The sequence below is a fragment of the Halichoerus grypus genome, chromosome 1 (assembly GCF_964656455.1).
Source record: "Halichoerus grypus chromosome 1, mHalGry1.hap1.1, whole genome shotgun sequence".
NCBI lineage: Eukaryota > Metazoa > Chordata > Mammalia > Carnivora > Phocidae > Halichoerus > Halichoerus grypus.
The window spans coordinates 47,425,840-47,445,660 of NC_135712.1; the positions used below are offsets into that span (position 1 = coordinate 47,425,840).

The window sequence follows — 19,821 nt, forward strand, 5'->3', positions numbered from 1 at the left end:
TGGCTACTTTTCAAATGTCAGATGAAAAGGAACATGGAAACATGAAGGCAGAGCTGCTGTGGTTCACAGGGAGTGAAGAGGTGACAGACGAACCCAGTCCTCCAACCTCTCCTTTTGCTTCTGAACCCTTCTGTGCTACAGATGATGAAAAGGCCCTGAGAATGAGGCGATTTGCCTTAGCATCATATCAGTGGCAGAACCAGAACTGGAACCCAGTGACTAGTTTTTCCCTTATGGCTTAGTTTAGAACTTCAGAAACTTCTAAAGGAAAGCTCAAAAACAGTTTTCGTATTTCTTACTGTTCCCTTCTCTAGAACCCAAGTCACTAGCTTCCCTGCATGCGATGTAGGGAACATAGCGCCCACAGACTTTTGGTCTTGACGTCCCTCTCCTGGTTCTCCTACCTCTCAGGTGGCTCCTTACCAGGTTTCACAGGCCCTTCTTATGCCTGTGCTTTTCACAGTCCACTCGCAAGTTGTCATCCACACTCAGAACTTTGTCCTAGTTTAAATTGCTGATGACTCCTAAATCAGTCTCCAGCCTGAACATCTGAGTTTGAGGCTTATGACCAACTGCTTAGTGGACATCTCCACCTGGATGTTCTAATAACATGTCTAGCCATGTTTGGTACCACTGTTAGATACAACTTAATGCCAATGAACTTGCAAATCTAAATGAAATGGGTGACTTTTTTTGGCAGATTATAAGTGGCCAATATTGACTCAGGAACCTTAATAGGCTAATAAACATAGCAGAAATTAAAAGGTTATTATCTTCCTGCTATAAAGCCAGGTCCAGCTGGTCTGTTAAACCTTAAAAAAAACCATAATTGCTACGTATTTTCCCCTACATTTTTATTATGAACATTTTATAATTTGAAGTTTTATAGTTTAATACTTCTAGAAAGTCTTAAAATAGTACCATGAACAGCTATATATTCTCCTCTTAGATTTAATAAATTTGCCACATTTGCTCTATAAGCACATATTTTTTTTTTGCCTACCATTTGCAAGTCAGACATTCTGACACTTTACCCCTAAATACTTCAGCATGCATCTTCTCGGGGTAAAGACATTGGCATAATCACAAAATTCATCAAAGCATCAAATATCCAGTTCATACTTGAATGTCTCTATTCCAAAAATGTTTTTAGAGTATCCTTTTAAAAACTAGGATCCACTTCAATAAACTACTCCAGAGCATTGAAAAGGATAGCAAGAAAAAAAAAAAAAAAGGATAGCAAGCTTTTATTCATTTTATGATTTTTGATCCCCAAACCTGAAAAAAAAAAAAAACCACACAAACACATGAAACACAAAAATCAAAAAGCAATCCGGGGCAAGTGGGTGGCTCAGTCTGTTAAGCGTCTGCCTTTGGCTCAGGTCATGATCTCAGGAATCTTGCTCTGCAAGGAGTCTGCTTCTCCCTATCCCTCTGCCCCACCCCCAGCCCCCACACTCACTCTCTCAAATAACATAAAATCTTTTTAAAAAATCAAAAAGCAATCCTAATAAATATAAATGCAAAAGTCCTAACAATATTAGGGTATTTCAGTAAGAGTGAGTAAGGGACAGGCGCAGCTAGGTAGGGAGAGATAGGTATGGGGCTATGGGATCAGGCTCACAGAAATCCCAAAAACGCTGAGGTGTAAGGAAACCAGAGATAAGGGAACAAACCAGACCACCCTGCCCTAGGCGTGTGGGGGGAGTGTCTTTTTTATAATAGTCACCTGTGACCAACAAAGAATAACCAGACCCTAACAAAGAAGCCATTAAAAATGTTATCGCTAGTCCCTTACTCAAGCCAAGACATCACAAGAATGATAAGGCCACAAGCTGCCTGGTCAGTTCTAAATAAAAGACTGTCAGTGGAGGCCCTCGTTGGCAACCCTGTCGGGACCCCTCTCACTCCTAAAAGCTTCCTTCCTGTATCCTTGCTTAATACACTTCTATCGCTTTACTCACTCTCCTTTGTCCGCGAGATTCATTCATTCTCCGACTCCGTGAGACAAAGAGAAACCTAGCTTTCCCGCTTCAAGTGGACTGAACTTTTGAGGATCCTGTGTTTGAACTGTTTCTCTTTTCCCCTCCCCCATGACGCAGCAGCCTTGCGGTCAGAGCCCACTGATGTCTTGAGTGATTAAACCAACCTAGGTAATTCCATCCCCGTCACAGCGACTTGTTCAAGTAGCCCAAGGCAATCAGCAAATACGGTATTATTCCCGGCCTGAGGTGATCTGACCAGCAAGGGGTTCAGTCCTTTTGCCAAGAATCGGAGAGGCCGATTGTTAAACACCACCCCAATTTAGGTCGCCCACCTTGGTCCCTTTGCCTTTTGAGGCATTACTTTTTCTGGATTGTGTTGTTATTCGTCGTTTCTCCTTGGTTCATCCTAGTGCAAACAGCGAAGACTAACAGGTGTTTGAGGAGAGCAGGAAAGAAGACACGCTCTGGGCGGAGCCGGGAGGCGGGGTGTGGGCGGAACCCAGGCCCCGCCCCCTCCTGCGCGCGGCTCTGCCCCGCCCCGCGCCGTGTCGCCGCTCTCCGTCCAGAGACCTCCGCTGGGGCCGCGCCACCGATGGTGCTACCTGGGAGAGCAATGGCCAGTAAGTAGCGCGGCGGCCCGAACTCAGGCATAGGACCGGGAGGCCTAGGTTGCGGAGCCGGCGGCGGGTCTCCCGGCTCAGCCCCTCGCCTCCGCTCCGTGTCCCCGCCGCGCCCCAGGCCTTCCCCGGCCCGGCGTTCGCGGGACTGGGGCCTCGGGCGTCTTGGCGGCGGAGCGCGTCTTGGCGGCGGAGCGCGTCTTGGCGGCGGAGCGCGGCCCTGCGCCCTCCCGGGGATTCCAGGCTTCCGGGAGGGCCGGCGCGGCCGCGGGAGCGCGGGGCCTCCCGGCCAGAAGGACCCGCGCCTTGCTCCTCGCTGGGCTCCTGCGTCCCACCCGGTGCTTCTAGGTGCATTCGGGGGCCGCCCCCTGCAAGTTCACCTGCGCGGGAAGAGGCGGGTAGACGGGTGATCACTTAAAATCCAAGTTCCGCACCCCCTTTTTCCCTGCCCCAACTCGAAGACTGCACTTTCAGTAAAGCCTTTCAGTGATTATGATACTTCTGCTAGTGTGGGAACCTCTGTCTTGTGGGATTCTTGGAGGCTCTTAGGTTTTGCATTAGCGCTACTGTCCAGTGGGGTCGCTTTCACTCTCTTCACAGATTGATTTTTGGACTTGGGTTTTGCAAAGGCATCAACCCTAATTATTTGTGGTTGGAACCCTGTCACGTGAAAATGAAGCATTTGTTTTCTTTCATTTGGGCTGGGTGGTCAGAGGACTGGTTAACTCGCCCCATGTTGCACCACCCCACCCCCCACACCCAGTGGGGAATGCTCTCTTCTGGACAAGAAAACTGGACAAACTGTTTCTGCATCTGGACATTGAGCTTTCAGGTTAGGTATTACATGTTCCTTACACATCCCTGTCCTGGATCGGCCCCAGGGGCACGTTTCTAGCGATCTCTGACTCCAGGCCTTTGCCAGATTATTTTACAGGAGGCTTTGGAGTGCTCTGGACTCATAGTCTGGACCTGGATCGTTACAGTTTTGCCTCAGCCCATGTCAACAAGTCATTTAATCTCTCTGAACCTCAGTTTCCTGACCTGTAAAATGGGCATAAACTGCCCCTGCTGAGTCTTGGGAGGCTCCCACTAGATGGTAAGGTTTGTGGAAGTGCTGTTTTTCATCTTAACCTGCCAGAGCTCAGTGCAAGTCGGGGGCTGAAGCAATGTTCAGGACCGGGGTATGGAAGTCCTTGTACACCCCTCCCTCTGCGTGTGGCCGGTATCTTTGAAGACGCAGGGCATGACAGAGGCTGGTGGACTTGAGAGCTGTGGTTCCTGGTGGGGTTGAGGGTGGTGTCTGATTTGTGTGAGGAACGTTTTCAAATTACATGACCTCCCCGCAACCCACCCAAAAACGAACAAATGAAGTTCCCATCCTGCTTTACAGGTCTAGATTTTGGCTCGGATTTGCCACTGACTTGTTCACTGATCCTGTGCAGCTTCCCCCCTGCAATCCCCTTGTTTCCTCATCTACCGAATAGTGTTAAGGACGCCTCAGATGCTCGTGTGCGTAAAGGGCCTGACACATTCCTTACGCTTTTTCCCAAGTTGGTCTCTTCACTTTAGATATTTTTTATCCTTTTTTTTTCCTTTGGTCAGTCTTCCATTTTTAGATTCTGATAAATATTAGAGCAGGCAAGGACCTTAAAAGTGATTGTATTTTCATTTTACAGCTGAGGCGATGAAGTGACTAGTTTTCAGCATCAAGAAACCCCTCACTGGTGGCCTTTCCCTGCGTCAGCCCCTCAGAGGAGGGGGTGATTTGCAGAATGTCAGGCAGTCCCCAGCCTGGATCAGGACAGCTGCCTTTCTGGGTAGGATGAGGGAGAGGGGAAACGGTCAGCAGAGCCGTGGTGAATTGCATCTTTTAATCCCTCAGAAGCAGAGACAAAGCCCAGCTTCTGACAGTTACAGTGGTGACTTTCAGTGGGTCTGTAGGATGGTCTGGTGACACCTAAAGGTATCTGTTTGCTCCCAAGTAATCCCAGCTTTGGTTTTTCCTGTTTTCGTTTCCTTCATTTTCACTCAGATTCTGAAACTACTCAGGCGGCATTCAGGGTTAAATTGAGCTCTTCTCACTATATTTAGGATAAACCAAGGAGTGGAACATCTGAGTTTTCCTACTTTTAGGGTTACCACTTAGCCAGAGAGGCCTTCACAGGTAAGGGTCTGTCAGTGTTGCTTCTTCTGGGGACATTTGCACCATTGTAGGCGACACCCAGGGGGAGAACTCTCTAATGGTTTTCAGGTTCTAGAGCTTTTCAGATTTCTAGAGCAGAGGTGGGGTAGGGAAGCTAGGGAAGGCCATTACTGATAATTCCTGAAGTTTTGCAGAGCTTCATGGGTTACCACGTGCTTTGGATCCTTTAATGTCCCCTTCCATCACACCATGAGTGAAAAGTGCATCGGTTAGGGTCCAGACAGGACACAGAAACCACACCAGTCACTTGAACAGTGAAAATTTTGTATGATGATTAACCAGTAGGTGATTAAGAGCTACAAGAGAACTCTAAAGAATATAGGAGAAGCACATGTGGGGTGTAGCTATTACCTCAAGGCGGGAATAAGCCTGGAAGAGCCCCTGACCTCCTTGGCTGACATTTCTTGTTGGCCACATAATCGGTGGGACTCAGTCTCTGATGAAAACGTGGAGCCTCTTACCCAGGTAGCAGGAAGAAGCACTGCTAGTTTTTCCTTCCACAGTCTCTCTCTCAACCACTCGTGGCGTTTTTTATTTGCTACTTACTGTTGTGCTCTTTGGGGCACGGGAATATTCATGGGGTGAGTGCAAAATCTCACAGGTGCCCGGTGGCCCTGCCCCGGGATAAGCACCGGTGCAGCTCATCGGCTGCCACCCCCCCACCCCCGCCAGCAGCTGGGCCCGGGACACCAGGTCCCAGCTGGTTGGGGGGGGAGCAGAGACAGGTGTCTCCCCTTCCCACGGGCCCGCTGCCCCACTTCACGGGGAGTGGGTGATTTCCGAGGGATTTCACCTGCACTGAGATGTGCTCAGTACCCAGGTCAGGGGTAGGTTGAGTCCCAAGATCAAACAGTAAGGGATAATTCCATGTTCAAACTCAGTCTCCTTCTTTCAAGCCGCAGTCTCATTACTATGTAAGAAGCTGGCCCTGCCCACCCCACTGAGGCTCTCGTGCCGGTGGGAGCGTGACCCGGGGTGGCGTTCTCTTCCAGGGTTTCTCAGCCTCGGCATCAGTCACATTTCGGGTTGGATCGTTCTTTATTGTGAGGGACTGTCCTGTGGCCTCTGGCATGCTGAGCAACGTCCGTGACTTCTGCCCATTAGATGCTAGTAGCACCCCAACAGTTGTGCCCATCCAAATGTCTCCGTTGTCACATGTCCCTGGGGGTCGGAATTGCCCTCCGGTTGAGAATTGCTCTGATTCAGCAGTCAGATCTTCTGACAGTTTTCTCTTCTCTTCGTCCTCAGCTTTCCGCTTGGCCCTCATCCAGCTTCAGGTTTCTTCCATCAAATCAGACAACGTCACTCGAGCCTGTGGCCTCATCCGGGAGGCAGCAACACAAGGAGCCCAAATCGTTTCTCTGCCAGTAAGTATGGAGGCGGAGAGGGTCACCTCTTTCTGGGAGCTCTTGACTGACTAGAATACTGCCAGCATCCAGGGGTCCAGCGTGTTCTGGGGAATGGGAGATTTCGCGGGATCAGCATGATAGTGCTGGAAGGGAGCTTAGAAACCGCTCATTTTACAGATGAGGAAACATCTTCTGTGGCTTTTGAAGCTTCTGTATTTTTTTCAAGCACAGGCTTATTGCTTTCCATAGTTAAGGATATAATTTTGAGCCCGTGGATTCATTCTAACACCCACAGCCCTGTGCTTAAGCCGAGTTGTAGCGGGGCCTGGGTGCCCAAGGGTGGGAGCTCATAGTCCGCCTGCAGACAGTGAGGAAGAGGCCGATCTGCCAGGTTGACAAGGGTCTGAGAGAGCACACAGGACGTGAGTCGCCTCGCCCCACCTGAGCCAGCCCAGGTGTTCGCTTGTGGCCACAGGCTCTCTGGCTCTGGGTGCTGTTGTTTTCCTTACCAGCTGTGTTTTACCCCTTCGCGAGCAGAGCTTACGAGAGGCAGCTGTGCCTTCTTAAAGCAGAACTGTAAAATGGGTTGGATATTTTCGTGGGTTTTTTTCCCTTTTTCTCTGCCAACATTATTCTAGGAATGCTTTAATTCTCCATATGGCACGAAATATTTTCCTGAATATGCTGAGAAAATTCCTGGTGAATCCACACAGAAGCTTTCTGAAGTAGCAAAGGAGTGCGGCGTATATCTCATTGGAGGTAACGTCCTGCCCTCAAGGTGTAGTGGCCTAAACATTAAAAACATCTGAATACTTCCTGTTACATTTAAACCATGGAATACAAACCATGTACATTAGGCGTTGAAAAGAATGTGGTGAGGGCACCTGGGTGGCACCTTCCGATTAGGTCATGATCTCGGGGTCAAGGGATGGAGCCCCTTCATCGGGCTCTCTGCTCAGCGGGAGCCTGATTCTCCTTCTCCCTCTGTGCTCACTCACTCGCTGTCTCTCAAATAAATAAATAAATAAATCTTTAAACAACAAAAAAAGAATGAGGTGGATGTTATGTAATAATGTGGAAAAATGTTCAAGACACACTGTTACATGGAAGAAGCAAGTACAATACGACATGAACAGGTACTCCCATTCAGATTAATGCCTCACACAAAAGGTTATGTATTTTTTTTATGTCTTTATATATGTAGCACATGGTAAATATTGTATAAGGACACACCAAACTGATTTTCCCTGGAGAAGCAATGGGAATACAGAGGCAGGTGGAAATGTGGAAAGAAAAACTGCACTGGAGTGTCTTTCATTATACTAATACAACATTAAGAAATTTGTTTTTTCACAAAGAGGCCATATACATCAAGGTAGATTTATAAACGTGGTTTTGAAATAAGTGTGATTTTGAAATGCATTTAAGATTTTTTAAAATTTTTTTAAAAGAATTTATTTGAGAGCGAGCGAGAGTGAGCGTATAAGCGGGGTGAAGGGCAGAGGGAGAAGCAGACTCTCTGCTGAGCAGGGAGCCCATTGCGGGGCTTGATCCTGGGACTCCGGGATCATGACCTGAGCCGAAGGCAGACGCTTAACCGACTGAGCCACCCAGGTGCCCCTTGAAATGCATTTTAAAATGCTCTATTTGCTTAAAGAAAAAATACAGTAAAACTGTTTAATATAGCAAAATTATTCTGTTATATTAAGAATTAGAAATGAATGAGAGGTGAAGAAAAGACAAAGCAAGAAAAGAGAGAAATGCAGGAACTACATTCAGTGGTGTCAGGACTGGCTTACATTCCCATCTGGAGGCCTTTTTGGATACAGTTATGTTGCAGGACCTGGTGAATTTAAGTTGAGCAACAGTGAATCCTCCATGTTGCTCTAGTGTTATAGATTAAGTGGAGCTCAAGATCAAAGCCGAATTCACAGACAGTTTGGTTATTTTTGAGACCTGTCTTTGGCATCTGACTTAATTATATTTCATCTATACTCTGAAGTTTATCTCTGAAAGATCATCCTCAAGAAGACAAAAAGAACCATTAATAACCCTTAGAAGATAGTATACTTTATTCCTGGACCCAAGTGACAGTTTATCAAGTGTTTGTCCAGTGATCATAAAAGAATGCTTTATTCAGAATATTTTCTTTGCCTGTGTGTTTCTCCTCTCAATGAAAGGTTCCATTCCTGAAGAGGATGCTGGGAAATTATATAACACCTGTGCCGTGTTTGGGCCTGATGGCACTTTACTGGTAAAGTACAGAAAGGTAAGCAGGGAATGTCGCAAGTCTCATTACCTCTTGAGAATTTGCTGTAACGTTCCGTAGTCTCTCTCATCATATTGTACACACATGGGGCGTTAGATGAATTGGTACAGTCAACTTGTCGGATCTTGGCTGTTGACATTTTGATATAAATTTTAGACTTAGCCTGTCAATTTCAGCAAAGGAAAAATCTACAGGAATTTTGATTAGAATTGCATTGAATATAGAGAGGTCACTTTGGGGAGAGTTGACATTTTTGCTATAGTAAATGCCTACATATTGAGAATTGTTAAATATTCCTGGTAAATTGATCGTTTTGGCATTATGAAATCCATTTTTTTTTTCTCTTAATACTCTTTGTCTTGAAGTTTATTTTTTCTCTGATATTGCTATGGCCACTCTAGGCTTCTAATACTTAGTGTTGTATATACATCTTTTTCTAATTCCCTATTTTCAACCTGTATGTGTCTTTATATTTAAAATGATTCTCCTATAGCCTGCAGTTGGGTCTTGTTATTGTCTTCATTCTGACAACCTCTGCCTTTTAACTGGAGTGCTTACTCCACTTATATTTAATGTAATTATTGGTATGGTTGGATTTAGGCATTAGACATTTTACTGTTTTTTTCCCTTTGTTCCTCTTTCCTGCATTCTTTTGGCTTAGTTGAGTATTTTTTAGAATTCCATTTTAATTTTTTTTTTTCATCTTAATTTTTCTATTGGCTTTTAGCTATATACATCTTTGGTTTTTTTTAAGTGTTGCCCTAGGGATTACAACATGCACCCTATCTTTTTGCAGTCTCCTTAGAATTAATATTATACTGCTTCATATGAAATTTAAGAGCTTCCCAATTGTATCATTTCCTTCCCCACCCCATTTTCTGTTATAGTTGACATACATGTTGCATCTACATATAAATCCCACAAAACACTAAGTTTTTAAGTAATTATGTGTATTTTAAAGAAAGATAAAAATATTTTGTTTACTGAAATGTTTACCTTTTTGGTATTTTTCTTTCTAAAGAGCATAGTTCTATCTGGTATCTTTGCCTTCAAACAGAAAGACCTTCTTTAGAATTTTTCTAGTGAGGATGTGCCAGGTAGGAATTCTCTTAGTTTTTGTTTATGAATATATCTTTATTTTGTCTTCATTCTTGAAAGATACTTTTGCTGGAATAGAATTCTGGGTTGACCATTTTCTTCTGTCTCCTAGAAATTTGAGCGATGTTTTTCAGGTATCTTCTAGCCTCTTTTAAAATTTTTTCTGATAAAAAGTCAGTGGTGATTTGTATTGTTCTCCTGTATGTAATTCATGTTTTTTTCTGTCTGCCTTCAGAATTTTTTTCATAATCCTTAGTTCTCAGTGTTTTGACTCTGATGTGCCTGCCTAGATACGGTTTCCTTTATATTTGTCCTGCTCTGTGCTTCTCTAATCTGTAAATTTAACTCTTTCATTATATCGGGGGCATTATTTTGATAAATATTTCTCTGTCCCGTTCTCTTCTTACTGGACTTCAATTCTGATGCTGCTCCACCAAACCGGGTCACCAAGACTCTGCTTTTTTGTTTTTCCCACCTGTTTTCTCTTCTTCAGTCTTCTTCAGTGTGGACACTTCACATTGATCTGGTTTTAAGTTCACAGAATCTTTTTTCTGTAAGCCCCAGTCTCCCGTATGCCAATCCAGTGAAATCTTTTAAAATTTCACATAAACTTTTATTTTTCTACTGGTATTTCCTGTATGTCTATTCATTGAGAGTGTATTTTTCTTTAGACCTTTGAGCTTAGTTTCAATAGCTACTTTGTGGTAATTATTACATCTGGTCTAGTTGGGGTCTCCTTCATTGATTGCCTTTTCTTTCTTTATTTTTTTATTTTTTATTTTTTTTAAAATTTTATTTATTTGACAGAGAGAGAGAGAGGGAGAGAGAGCACAAGCAGGGGGAGCAGCAGAGGGAGAGGGAGAAGGAGGCTTCCCGCTGAGCGGGGAGCCTGATGTGGGGCTTGATCCCAGGACCCTGGGATCATGACCTGAGCCGAAGGCAGACGCTTAATGACTGAGCCACCCAGGTGCCCCTGATTGCCTTTTCTTTAAAGTTGGGTAACATTTTCTTGTTTCTTTGTCAAGTAATTTTGAATTACATATTGGATTATATGTTGTTGAAATTCTAGCTTCTATTACTCTGAAAAATGTTGTATTTTTTTGTTTTAGTAAGTAGTTAACTTGGTTGTACTCAAACACCATACTCTTTTTCCTTTGGGAGTGGGCAGCAACTTCAGCTGCTCTGTTCTAAGTCGTTTAGCTTTAGCTGGGCTGCCTGGAGTCCACCCTACACATCTTTAATTCAGTACTTGGCAAGAGATTTGGACAGATTTTCATATGTAGAACTTAGGGCTCTTCCTCTTGGGCTTCCTCCTTTTCAGGATTTCTCCCTCACTTTTCCAGCTGCTGTGAAACTCTGTCCTCTGGTTCCTCGGGCCTGTATGGTTATAGGTGATTTTTATCACCACTCCTAGCAACAACTGGGATCCTGCTTCCAACTAAAAGGTGTAAACAGGAAATTCACCTTGTCTTATTCCTGATCTCAGTATGAAAAAGCTTTTACTATTTCACCATTAAGTATGATGTTCCTTCCTTTTTTTCTTTTTTCAGATACTCTATCAAATTAAGGGAGTTCCCTTCTTAGAAGAGTTTTTTTCTTTTGTTTTTAAAATAAGAATGAATGTAGAAGTTTACCAGATGCTCACCATGCACCTCTTAAGATGATCATATGACTTTTCTCCTTTATTTTGTTAGTGTGGTAAATTACATTGATTGATTTCCTTGAATAAATCCAGTTTGCTTCTGTTTGCTTTCCTTGAATAAATCCAATTTCGAAATGATGTGTTACTCTTTTTATATATTGCTGCATTTAGTTTGGAAAATTTTACCTATTTTTAATTGCTCTCCCGCTCTCCACCTCTCCTGCCAGTTTGTCAGGTTGATTATGAGTCTGTGAAGACTTCACTTAGCATTTATACTGAATAAAAGAATAACATGTTAATTGCTTCCCAAAAGAAACTTAGTCAGCTTGCACACCACCTAGGAAAGAAGTGTCATAAAGCCTACAGCATGATTTTCCCGTTTTGCATATTAGAACTCACTTTGGTAAGATGTCAGCTTGTGGGGTGGGTTGTGTGGGGGTTGCTGTTTGTGTAGTTAATCTCAGAGCATCCCAGTTTCCGGCCATGGAAAGATGTTTGCTATGATTGCCGTGACCCTGCTGGAGAAGAGGTAACCAAATTCATTGCTTGTGGTGCAGCTCCATCTGTTTGACATCGATGTTCCTGGGAAAATTACATTTCAAGAATCTAAAACGCTGAGTCCTGGTGATAGTTTCTCCACATTTGATACTCGTAAGTACCAGACATGTTCACCTGTTTTAGTAGTATCAGTAGAAGAGGATCAGGTGTTCCCTTTTTTTTTCCCCTCGTATGTCCCTCCCCGACTTCTTTACATACCCTGACTGCAACACCAGAAGTGAGACGGGTGGCGAATGGTCAGAGATCTAGAAGGGGTGGGCTGAACAGAGAACAAAGGGTTTGACCTGATTTTGCTCTACCATTTGGTCACAGCATGCTATTAGCATGATTGCTTCCAGAGTTTATCTCTTAGGCTGTGATTGAACACCTCCCACACAGATAATAAGCATTCAGTTAGAATGAATTTCTCATTTCTAATCTGAGATAAATGATGTCTTTATGAGGGAAAATCCAAGCAGGAATAAGCTTATACTTCTCCATCCATGGCCCCGGGTTAATGTATTGCCATCAGTGTTTTGAGATCTTACATGGAGGCTTTACTCTGCTGCACCGTGTTGCAAAAGGTTAACTTTTCATTTGTGCATTTTCTGTTTGAAAAACAGCTTACTGCAGAGTGGGCCTGGGCATTTGCTACGACCTGCGCTTTGCGGAGCTCGCACAGATCTACGCGCAGAGAGGTGAGACGGCACCACGACTCTGGTGTAGGTGCTTAGAGATTTGATTCTGGCTTGGTCTTTGTGTGTCGAGGGAGCCCTTAGGCAGAAAAACTGGAGAAGAGGTCTTAATCTCTCCACGCCATCTGATTCCTCAGACTTTTGCTGTATATGGACAATATGGTTTTTCAGAGATTGTATTTCAACACACCATGCGGCTAAGGCAGGAACCGTGCTCCTAAATCTGCTCTATTCTTTGAGCCCTTCTTGCTACCATGTTTGGAAAGAGTCACATGGAGCCCACTAAAAATAAGGATGTGGTCTAGGGTGTCTGTCATGGATTTCACACTCAGTAGTCCTAGATGTTGGGTACAGTAGAAATATAGTCTGTGACTTTTTGGTCCAGAGAAGAAATGTCCTACTGGCCTAGAATAACACTGAGCCAAGTCAGAAGAACCGGGTTCTGCTTCCAACTCTCCTCCTTAATTGACGTGATACTTTGAGTAAATTATTTAATTTTTAGAGCTCTGTGGATCTCAGGTTTTTCATAGGCATAGTGTGTGGAGATTAAGGAGGGAGAACTTAGCTCTTCGTATGGTACTCAACAAATGTGAGCATCCCTGCTAGACAGTCCAAACTACTCTGATCCAGACTTGACTTTTCACTTAACAAAGTGGAGTAGGTGCAAACATTTTGATGGCCTGCTCAGCAAAAAAGGTGGATGTGCATGGGCTCTGGGTTGGCAGACCCTGTTGAGCTCTCTCAATAAGCATTAGAGCACCTACTCTGCCCCCCATTTCACTTGAAAAGCATTAGTGAATGTGGTCCTTGGCCGTGCGGAGCTGACCATATGGTGCTGAGAGAAATTTGAATGATTTTTTTTTTTTTAAGTGAAGTCACATACCGTGGTTTTGGTCATCAATACCACTGTTCTTGTATGTATGTGTAGCATGTGTGTGTCTCTAAAGGAATTCAGAGCCATAACTTAATACTCCTGACAGTGTCCGGCTTGGCTGACATCTTTTCATGCTTGGGAAAGTTCGAGTTTGGTCCCCACTGGGTAAAGAACAAAATGGGGAGCTAGTGTGGTGGGGTGTTAACCTGGACCCACTCTTCTCTGGCCTTTCTCTCCCAAGGCTGTCAGCTGTTGGTATATCCTGGAGCTTTTAATATGACCACTGGACCAGCCCACTGGGAGTTGCTTCAGCGAGGCCGGTAAGAAAGCCCCTCAGGCATACCTTCAGGTGTCTCAGTGTTGCTTTGTGAAAAGATTTCCAGTTTGGTGGAAGTACCAGCGTTCCTGACTCAGAATGCTGCCCCTGACCCAGCCTGCTTTGCCATCCAGATGCAGTCGGAAGAGAAGAAGCAGCCCGTTGACTGTGCTCTGCAGATTGGGGTGCTTATCCCCCCCAATCCTTTACGCCATTCTGCTCTTCCTGGAATACTCTGCCAAGACACTTGTTACAAGGTCTTGTTTTTCTAATCTGTAGTCCAAGGCATTGCACAGTGTCTTCGGCACGTCACAGTAGCTGTGTCCTGAGTCCCCTAAGGTTGGGGAGCGAGCAGTGAAGGGCAGCTGGCAGAGGTGGATGTAACATGGAAGGGAAGAAGAGTGTGACTGTGTGTGTCTGTGTAAAGTGTGCTGAAACCATGAAATAGTGGTCAGAAATGCTGGTTTTCTTCATTACAGTTCTGTTAATTGAGGTATAATATACTTAAAGAGAAGTACACCAATTTTAAGTCTGTAGGTCAGTGAGTTTTCTGCACATGTATTCACCTGTCACCAAGGTCAACACGGAACACTTGCAATCTCTAGAATGCTCCCTTTTGTTCCTTCCACCAACCCTGTCCTTGTTTGCCCAGATGTAGCCACTATTCTCACCTCTAAAAATGATGGTGATTTTTATCAGAGGAGGCAGCAGAGGTGTTTGGCTGGTTGCTTGGTGGAAGATGGGGTGGGGCATCCGATACCATGTATATTAATGAATGCAGTCTTGAAGAAAGCAGAAAAGCTTGAGAAACATTGGAATGGCCTGGCATGGATCTGCTGATTGAGCCCGGAGAGCTCCCAGGGGAGGAGGCTTGATGTACGCAGGCTGCCACCTGAAATTCTTATCTAATCTGAGCTGATGGGACTTCGGCCACTGGGGGCATGGAGGTCCCATGCGGCCCTGCAAGGCGTATGGCCCCAGCAAGGCTGGTCCATTCTCTCTGGCCACCCTGACTTGCTCTTTTGTAGGTTAACAGGTTGGCTTGGGCCAGGCTGTCAACTGTGGCGGTGCTGACGTTTTGGACTAGATCATTCTTTGCTGTGGGGGCTGTGCTGTGCATGGTAGGATGTTTAGCAGCATCCCTGGTCTCCATCTACTAGGTGCCAGTAGCAGCCTCCTATCACCAAAGTCAAAAAGTCAAAGTCAGTGTCTTTGGACATTGGCAAATGTCCCCACTGGGCAAAATCACCCCCAGTTGAGAACTGGTTTATGCATTGAGATACTTTTTGAAGAGAGGGTTCCATGGCTTTGGGTGTTTCCTTCCATGTCTGAGCCAGCCTGCCCTGTCCTAGTTTTTAAAAGAAGGATCTATACATTTGGAATAGAAAAATGTTGCCAATCTATAATGTATGAATTCTCTCTTTTTTGTCTGTTGACACCAGGGCTGTTGATAATCAGGTATATGTGGCCACGGCATCTCCTGCCCGGGATGATCAAGCCTCATATGTTGCCTGGGGACACAGCACTATTGTGAGTCCTTGGTGAGTTGGCTAAGCAGGGACAGGCTCCCCAGGAGCTTGAGAGAGACGGCACTTGGGTGGGTGGGTTTTCTGATTCCCCACCAGCCCTGCCGCTCCCTCGAACCCCCATATCCTCACATGCCTGCCAGGTCTGTGCCTCGTCCGCGAGAGACCCTTCCACTTGAAAACCGTGTGAGAAAGAAGTGGCCCTGCTGTCCTGACTGTTTGGCCTTAGCCCTCTTCGGAGTGGCTCTTGTTGTCAGTCGGACTTGGATCACATGGGGGAAACAGGCAACACTGATGATTTTAGTAAAGAGGGCTCCCAGACTCTTGGCTTTTGGTTAAAATTTAAGCTGGGTGACTGGTTCTAGAACAGGAATTAGTTACAGGGCGAGGATTTTGCTCCCTGCCTAATGAATAGAGGATGGGGGAGGATGGGTTCAATTAAGGGGAACTCTGCCCTTGACCTCTGTGACAGGGACAAGCCTCGTCCTAGTGAGGCCGGCACCAGAGTCCACCCAGCACGCAGTCATTTGTTATCGTACGCAGCTCGTGGGCTGTAGTTGTGCGGTTTTTGTAGCACTTTCGCACACGTGGTCTCCATGTGAACTCAGAGACTTTTCCTAAATTGGGCTCCGTTTATAGATGGCAGAACTGAAGTTCATGGGACAAAGTGGCTAGGGCTGGTGTTTAGATTCAGGACTTTTGACTTCAGAACTTGGGTTTATTCCATACCACTTCTCACATATTTGTATGATTACACACACACTGATGTGTATTTCTATAATTTCAGGGTAAATAGACCAGTAACAAGGCTGAGAAGGGTTATAGATCACTGTGGGTCCCTGAAGTTCTCTCTCCTGTTTTTATAGGACCCAAAGATTAAAGTGTGTGATAGGGGAAGGCTTTGGAAGATATGACCAGGGAGCCTCGTGCACATTAGGATTTGGGAGGCATTGGCAGGCTGGAAGGATTAACTGGCTTGAAGATTTTCTCCAACTTGGTTCGAGTTCCTCTGTCCAGATGTTGGTGATAGGCTTCCTGGCCTCTTGGGCAGCTCTGCTCCCTGCTGGTTCTCCCGATGAACCTTGTTACTGAGCAAGCTGGCTGCTTCTGAGACAAAGTAGTTGTACATGATTTATCTTTATTGGTTCCTTTTCAAAATTCTGTCTGTAGGATTTGGGGGGCCTTCTGGCTTATATTGACATCAGGATGGGTGCCTGGGGTTACCCCAGAGAGAGATCTTTGAATGCCGGGGCAAATGGGGAGGAAATAGAAAAGAATAAAAAGAATTTGGTTGAATGGCATTAATGATGATGTTTGTAGCTCACTGGTGCCAGGAATTTGTCTGTGGCCATCTGGGAAATGGAACCATTTACTTTGTCAGATTTTTTGTTGGGTCAGATTATTTTGTGTTTTGGAGAAATTTCATTTCGATAGATGTCTTTGAAGTCCTGCTTTGGGCTAAGAAACTCAGGACTGGAACGTTTTCCAGATCAGCCTTTCCCCAGATTTAGGCAGGAGGAGTGTTGCTATTTCTAAGCCTGGGGTTCCTCTCCCGTTGGGGTGTGGTTTCCCCACCACTTCTTTCCTTCAAAAAACTGAAACCCGATAACAAGATACCAGGGGCCACAAGCATGAGACCAGAGACCCAGGCAGCGCTGGGCTCTGTTCAGGCCCAGCCTCTCTGTCCCCAGCCTTGGAAGGCGCAAAGAGCCAGCCCACCCTCCGGAAAGGGTCTTACTATCGCACTCATGAAGTGACAGGACGGAGCTTCCCGATCTTTACAGGGAGCTCTATTCCTGGAGGTTTATAATCGTGGAATAACTACCATTTCCTAGCAGTTGGCAGTTTACGAAACCTACTGCATAATCTTCTCAGTCCTCACAGAGCTCTTGTTTCCACTTTATAGGTTAGGGAACGAGCTTGCAGATGACTCGCCACAAGGCCACACAGCTACTTAAATGGTGGAGCAGGAATGTATGCCCCTCCCTTCCTGTCTTCAGTCTCCCGATGCCTTTCCCTGGGGCCCTGAGGTGGGAGGAGAGCAGGGATGTTAGTACCCACTCCCTCCCTCCGGAATCTCTTTCAGGGGGGAGGTCCTTGCCAAAGCCGGCACCGAGGAGACGGTCGTGTGTTCAGACATAGGTAAGGTTTGTCGTTGGCACAGCTTAGGTCCGTGGTGTCCCCATCGGTCTGGGGTGATTCCGTAGCTCTGAAGCTAATGTCCCCTGGAGGGGCTCCCTTGGGCCCCCTTCTCGTTTATCCTTAGTTCTCTGGCCAAGCCCCGGGGGCTGTCTCTCAGCTTGAGTTTTCTTGGTTTGGTTTGAAATGACCCCAGGGAAGGTGCCAGGCCACCTGGGCCTCCGGACAAGGCTGATATTACTGAGTTACTTGCTGAGATTCTGGTGGGTTTTATACTGTTTGTGGAAGAAATCCTCATTGGTTAGTGAGGAGTTACGTCTTAGTAATGGTACACTTTCCTGTTTTTGCAGACCTGAAGAAGTTGGCTGAAATACGCCAGCAAATCCCCATTTTTAGCCAGAAGCGATCAGACCTCTATGCAGTGGAGGCGAAAAAGCCCTAAGGTTTATGTTTCTAACATGTCACGAAACAGGAGGATATGTTTCTGCAGTGTAATCCATTCCCTGCTGAATTCTTTAAAGAGATCTTTTTTTTTTTTTTTTTAATTTCAGCTTTTTCCCCTTCCTGGGAACTTTCTAATGAGATGATGGAGCATCAGCACATGGTATTTTTCACACCATATTAAATAGTTAAAAAGGACTCAGGCTGGCATTGAGAGCAGAAGGAAGAGGGGATGACTATATACCTCCCATACTAAGTTGCCTCATAGTAGTTGGTAAAAGTATCAGACCTTGGTATCTAGGTTGATTCACCTGCTACAAATACATTTGTGTCACACACACCTCTCATCTCATTGCTGGAGTTGGAACCCATTATGTAGAAAACTTGGTCTGGTGCTATAGTTTTTTGGAGCAGGATGTTAAAGTTACATTTTTAGTCTGTGAGTAGCTACGGGAAGCAAGGTGATGGACCCTTGGTGTTTGCTAGAGGAGATGGCAGCCCCAGTCCTTCCTAGCAGCCTGGAGGTTCTTCAGATTCAAGGAGGAGCTCATGAATCAAGCCCAGACCCTCCTGGTCTTAGGGGAAAGGCTGTGTCAACAGTGAGTCCTATGGGAGAATGACTGGTGGCATTTGGTCAAGGCAACCAAAGATGAGTCTCTGCAAAAGATTTTCTTGAAGGGGTGAGTGTCTGAAAATCTTTTTCTTTTTGTTTTTCTCCCTAGTAACACTTTCTAGCTTGATAAAGGCAAATTTTTAGCCTAGTGGTTTTCAGAATCCTTTTGCACCATTAAAAATTAAGAATTCCAATGAACTTTATTTTTATGTATGTTATATGTTGGGCTGGTAAAACGTTTAACAACCAGCTGTCCCCAAAACCCTGATTTTGCAGTAGCATTTGCCAGTTTCCATGGTGTAAATACTTTCACTGTGGCCAAGGCTCAGACTGTCAGTATGACACCTCTAAACAGAGTTGGAAATAAGCGCAGTTAGCACTCGTGAGCTGGTGCGGTCCCGCACTAGCACACCACTGTTTACATATATATTTACCATCCTGGAAAATAAAACAAAATTTTAAAACAAAAGAATGCATGAGCACACATTTTATTAGCTATAAGAGTGATGACATCATCATGTCATTTAACCTTTGAAAACCAGCATTGTATACTCAGAGGAATACAAGAATGAAAAAGGTAAATGACATTTTAAAATTAAGTATACAGTTTGGTAAAATCGGACACATGTATACATCCATGAAACCATTCTAATCAAGATAATGAACAACCCTCGCCTCCCGCCTCCCTGCAATTTTCTTGTGTTCTTGTATAATGCCCTCTAGCTACTCTTCTCATCCCCAGGCAGTCACTGATCAGCTTTGTCACTGTAGATAAGTTTGAATTTTCTGTAATTACCTAAAAGTGGAATCATACCTAATGTGTATACTTTTTTGTCTTCTTTCACTCATCATGATTATTTGGAGACTCATCCCTGTGTGTGTCACTCATTTCTTTTTTATTGCTGAGTGGTAGACCATTATATGGATATACCATAATTTGATAGACATTTGAGTTTCCATTCCAGTTTTTGGCTATTAGAAATAAAGCTGCTAAAAACATTTTGTACAAGTTGTTCGTTTTTCTTGAGTAATTATCTAGGAGTGGAATGGTGGGGTCCTATGTGTATTTCACTGCCAAACTGTTCTCCAAAGTGACTGCCATTTTACTTCATCACCATCAGTCTGTCAGTGTCCCAGCTGCTCTACGTCCTCACCAATATTTGGTATGATGACTGTTTAAGTTTAGCCATTTTAATGTGTGTGTAAGGTTATTTCATTGTGGTTTTTTTGCTTTGTATTTCCCTAATGACTAATAATGCTGAGCATCTTTTCATGTGCTTTGCTATCTGAGTATCCCTTTTGGTGAAATGTCTGTTCATAGCTTTTCCCCATATTTTTGTTGGGTGTTTATCCTCCTATTGATTAGTAAGAGTTCTTTCTATACTCAAGATAAAAATCCTCTGTCAGATATTATGTTTTGCAAATGTATTCTCCAAGTCTGAGAAAAAAAAAATGTCTTTTCATTTTTTAAAAAGTATTGTTTAAAGCAGTTTTTAATTACCATGAAGGCCAGTTAA

At 44.7% G+C, this 19,821-nt stretch overlaps 1 protein-coding gene across 6 annotated transcripts; it reads left to right on the plus strand.

Annotated features, from left to right (window-relative positions):
• The first annotated feature begins 2,501 nt into the window (after window positions 1–2,501).
• NIT2 (nitrilase family member 2) lies at window positions 2,502–19,303 on the plus strand. Of its 6 annotated transcripts, none has more exons than XM_036109707.2 (10): window positions 2,502–2,605; window positions 6,054–6,172; window positions 6,793–6,913; window positions 8,335–8,423; window positions 11,721–11,814; window positions 12,324–12,398; window positions 13,511–13,589; window positions 15,028–15,126; window positions 17,198–17,253; window positions 17,601–19,303. In XM_036109707.2, exons 1-10 carry the CDS (start codon window positions 2,578–2,580, stop codon window positions 17,690–17,692), a joined length of 852 nt encoding a protein of 283 aa, XP_035965600.1. In that variant the 5' UTR covers window positions 2,502–2,577; the 3' UTR covers window positions 17,693–19,303. The 6 variants fall into 6 exon arrangements, with proteins under 6 accessions (XP_035965600.1, XP_077919538.1, XP_077919623.1 ...); XM_078063412.1 differs by having other exon boundaries at window positions 17,802–19,303; XM_078063497.1 differs by lacking the exon at window positions 17,198–17,253.
• Window positions 19,304–19,821: the final 518 nt, after the last annotated feature.

Excerpts from the sequence above, each read along its gene's own strand:
- NIT2 (XM_078063347.1), top strand. The coding sequence starts at position 2,578 with ATGGTGCTACCTGGGAGAGCAATGGCCA. Across the intron at positions 8,424-11,720 it reads TACTGGTAAAGTACAGAAAG|CTCCATCTGTTTGACATCGA; the intron begins GTAAGCAGGGAA and ends CTTGTGGTGCAG. Across the intron at positions 13,590-15,027 it reads GAGTTGCTTCAGCGAGGCCG|GGCTGTTGATAATCAGGTAT; the intron begins GTAAGAAAGCCC and ends TGTTGACACCAG.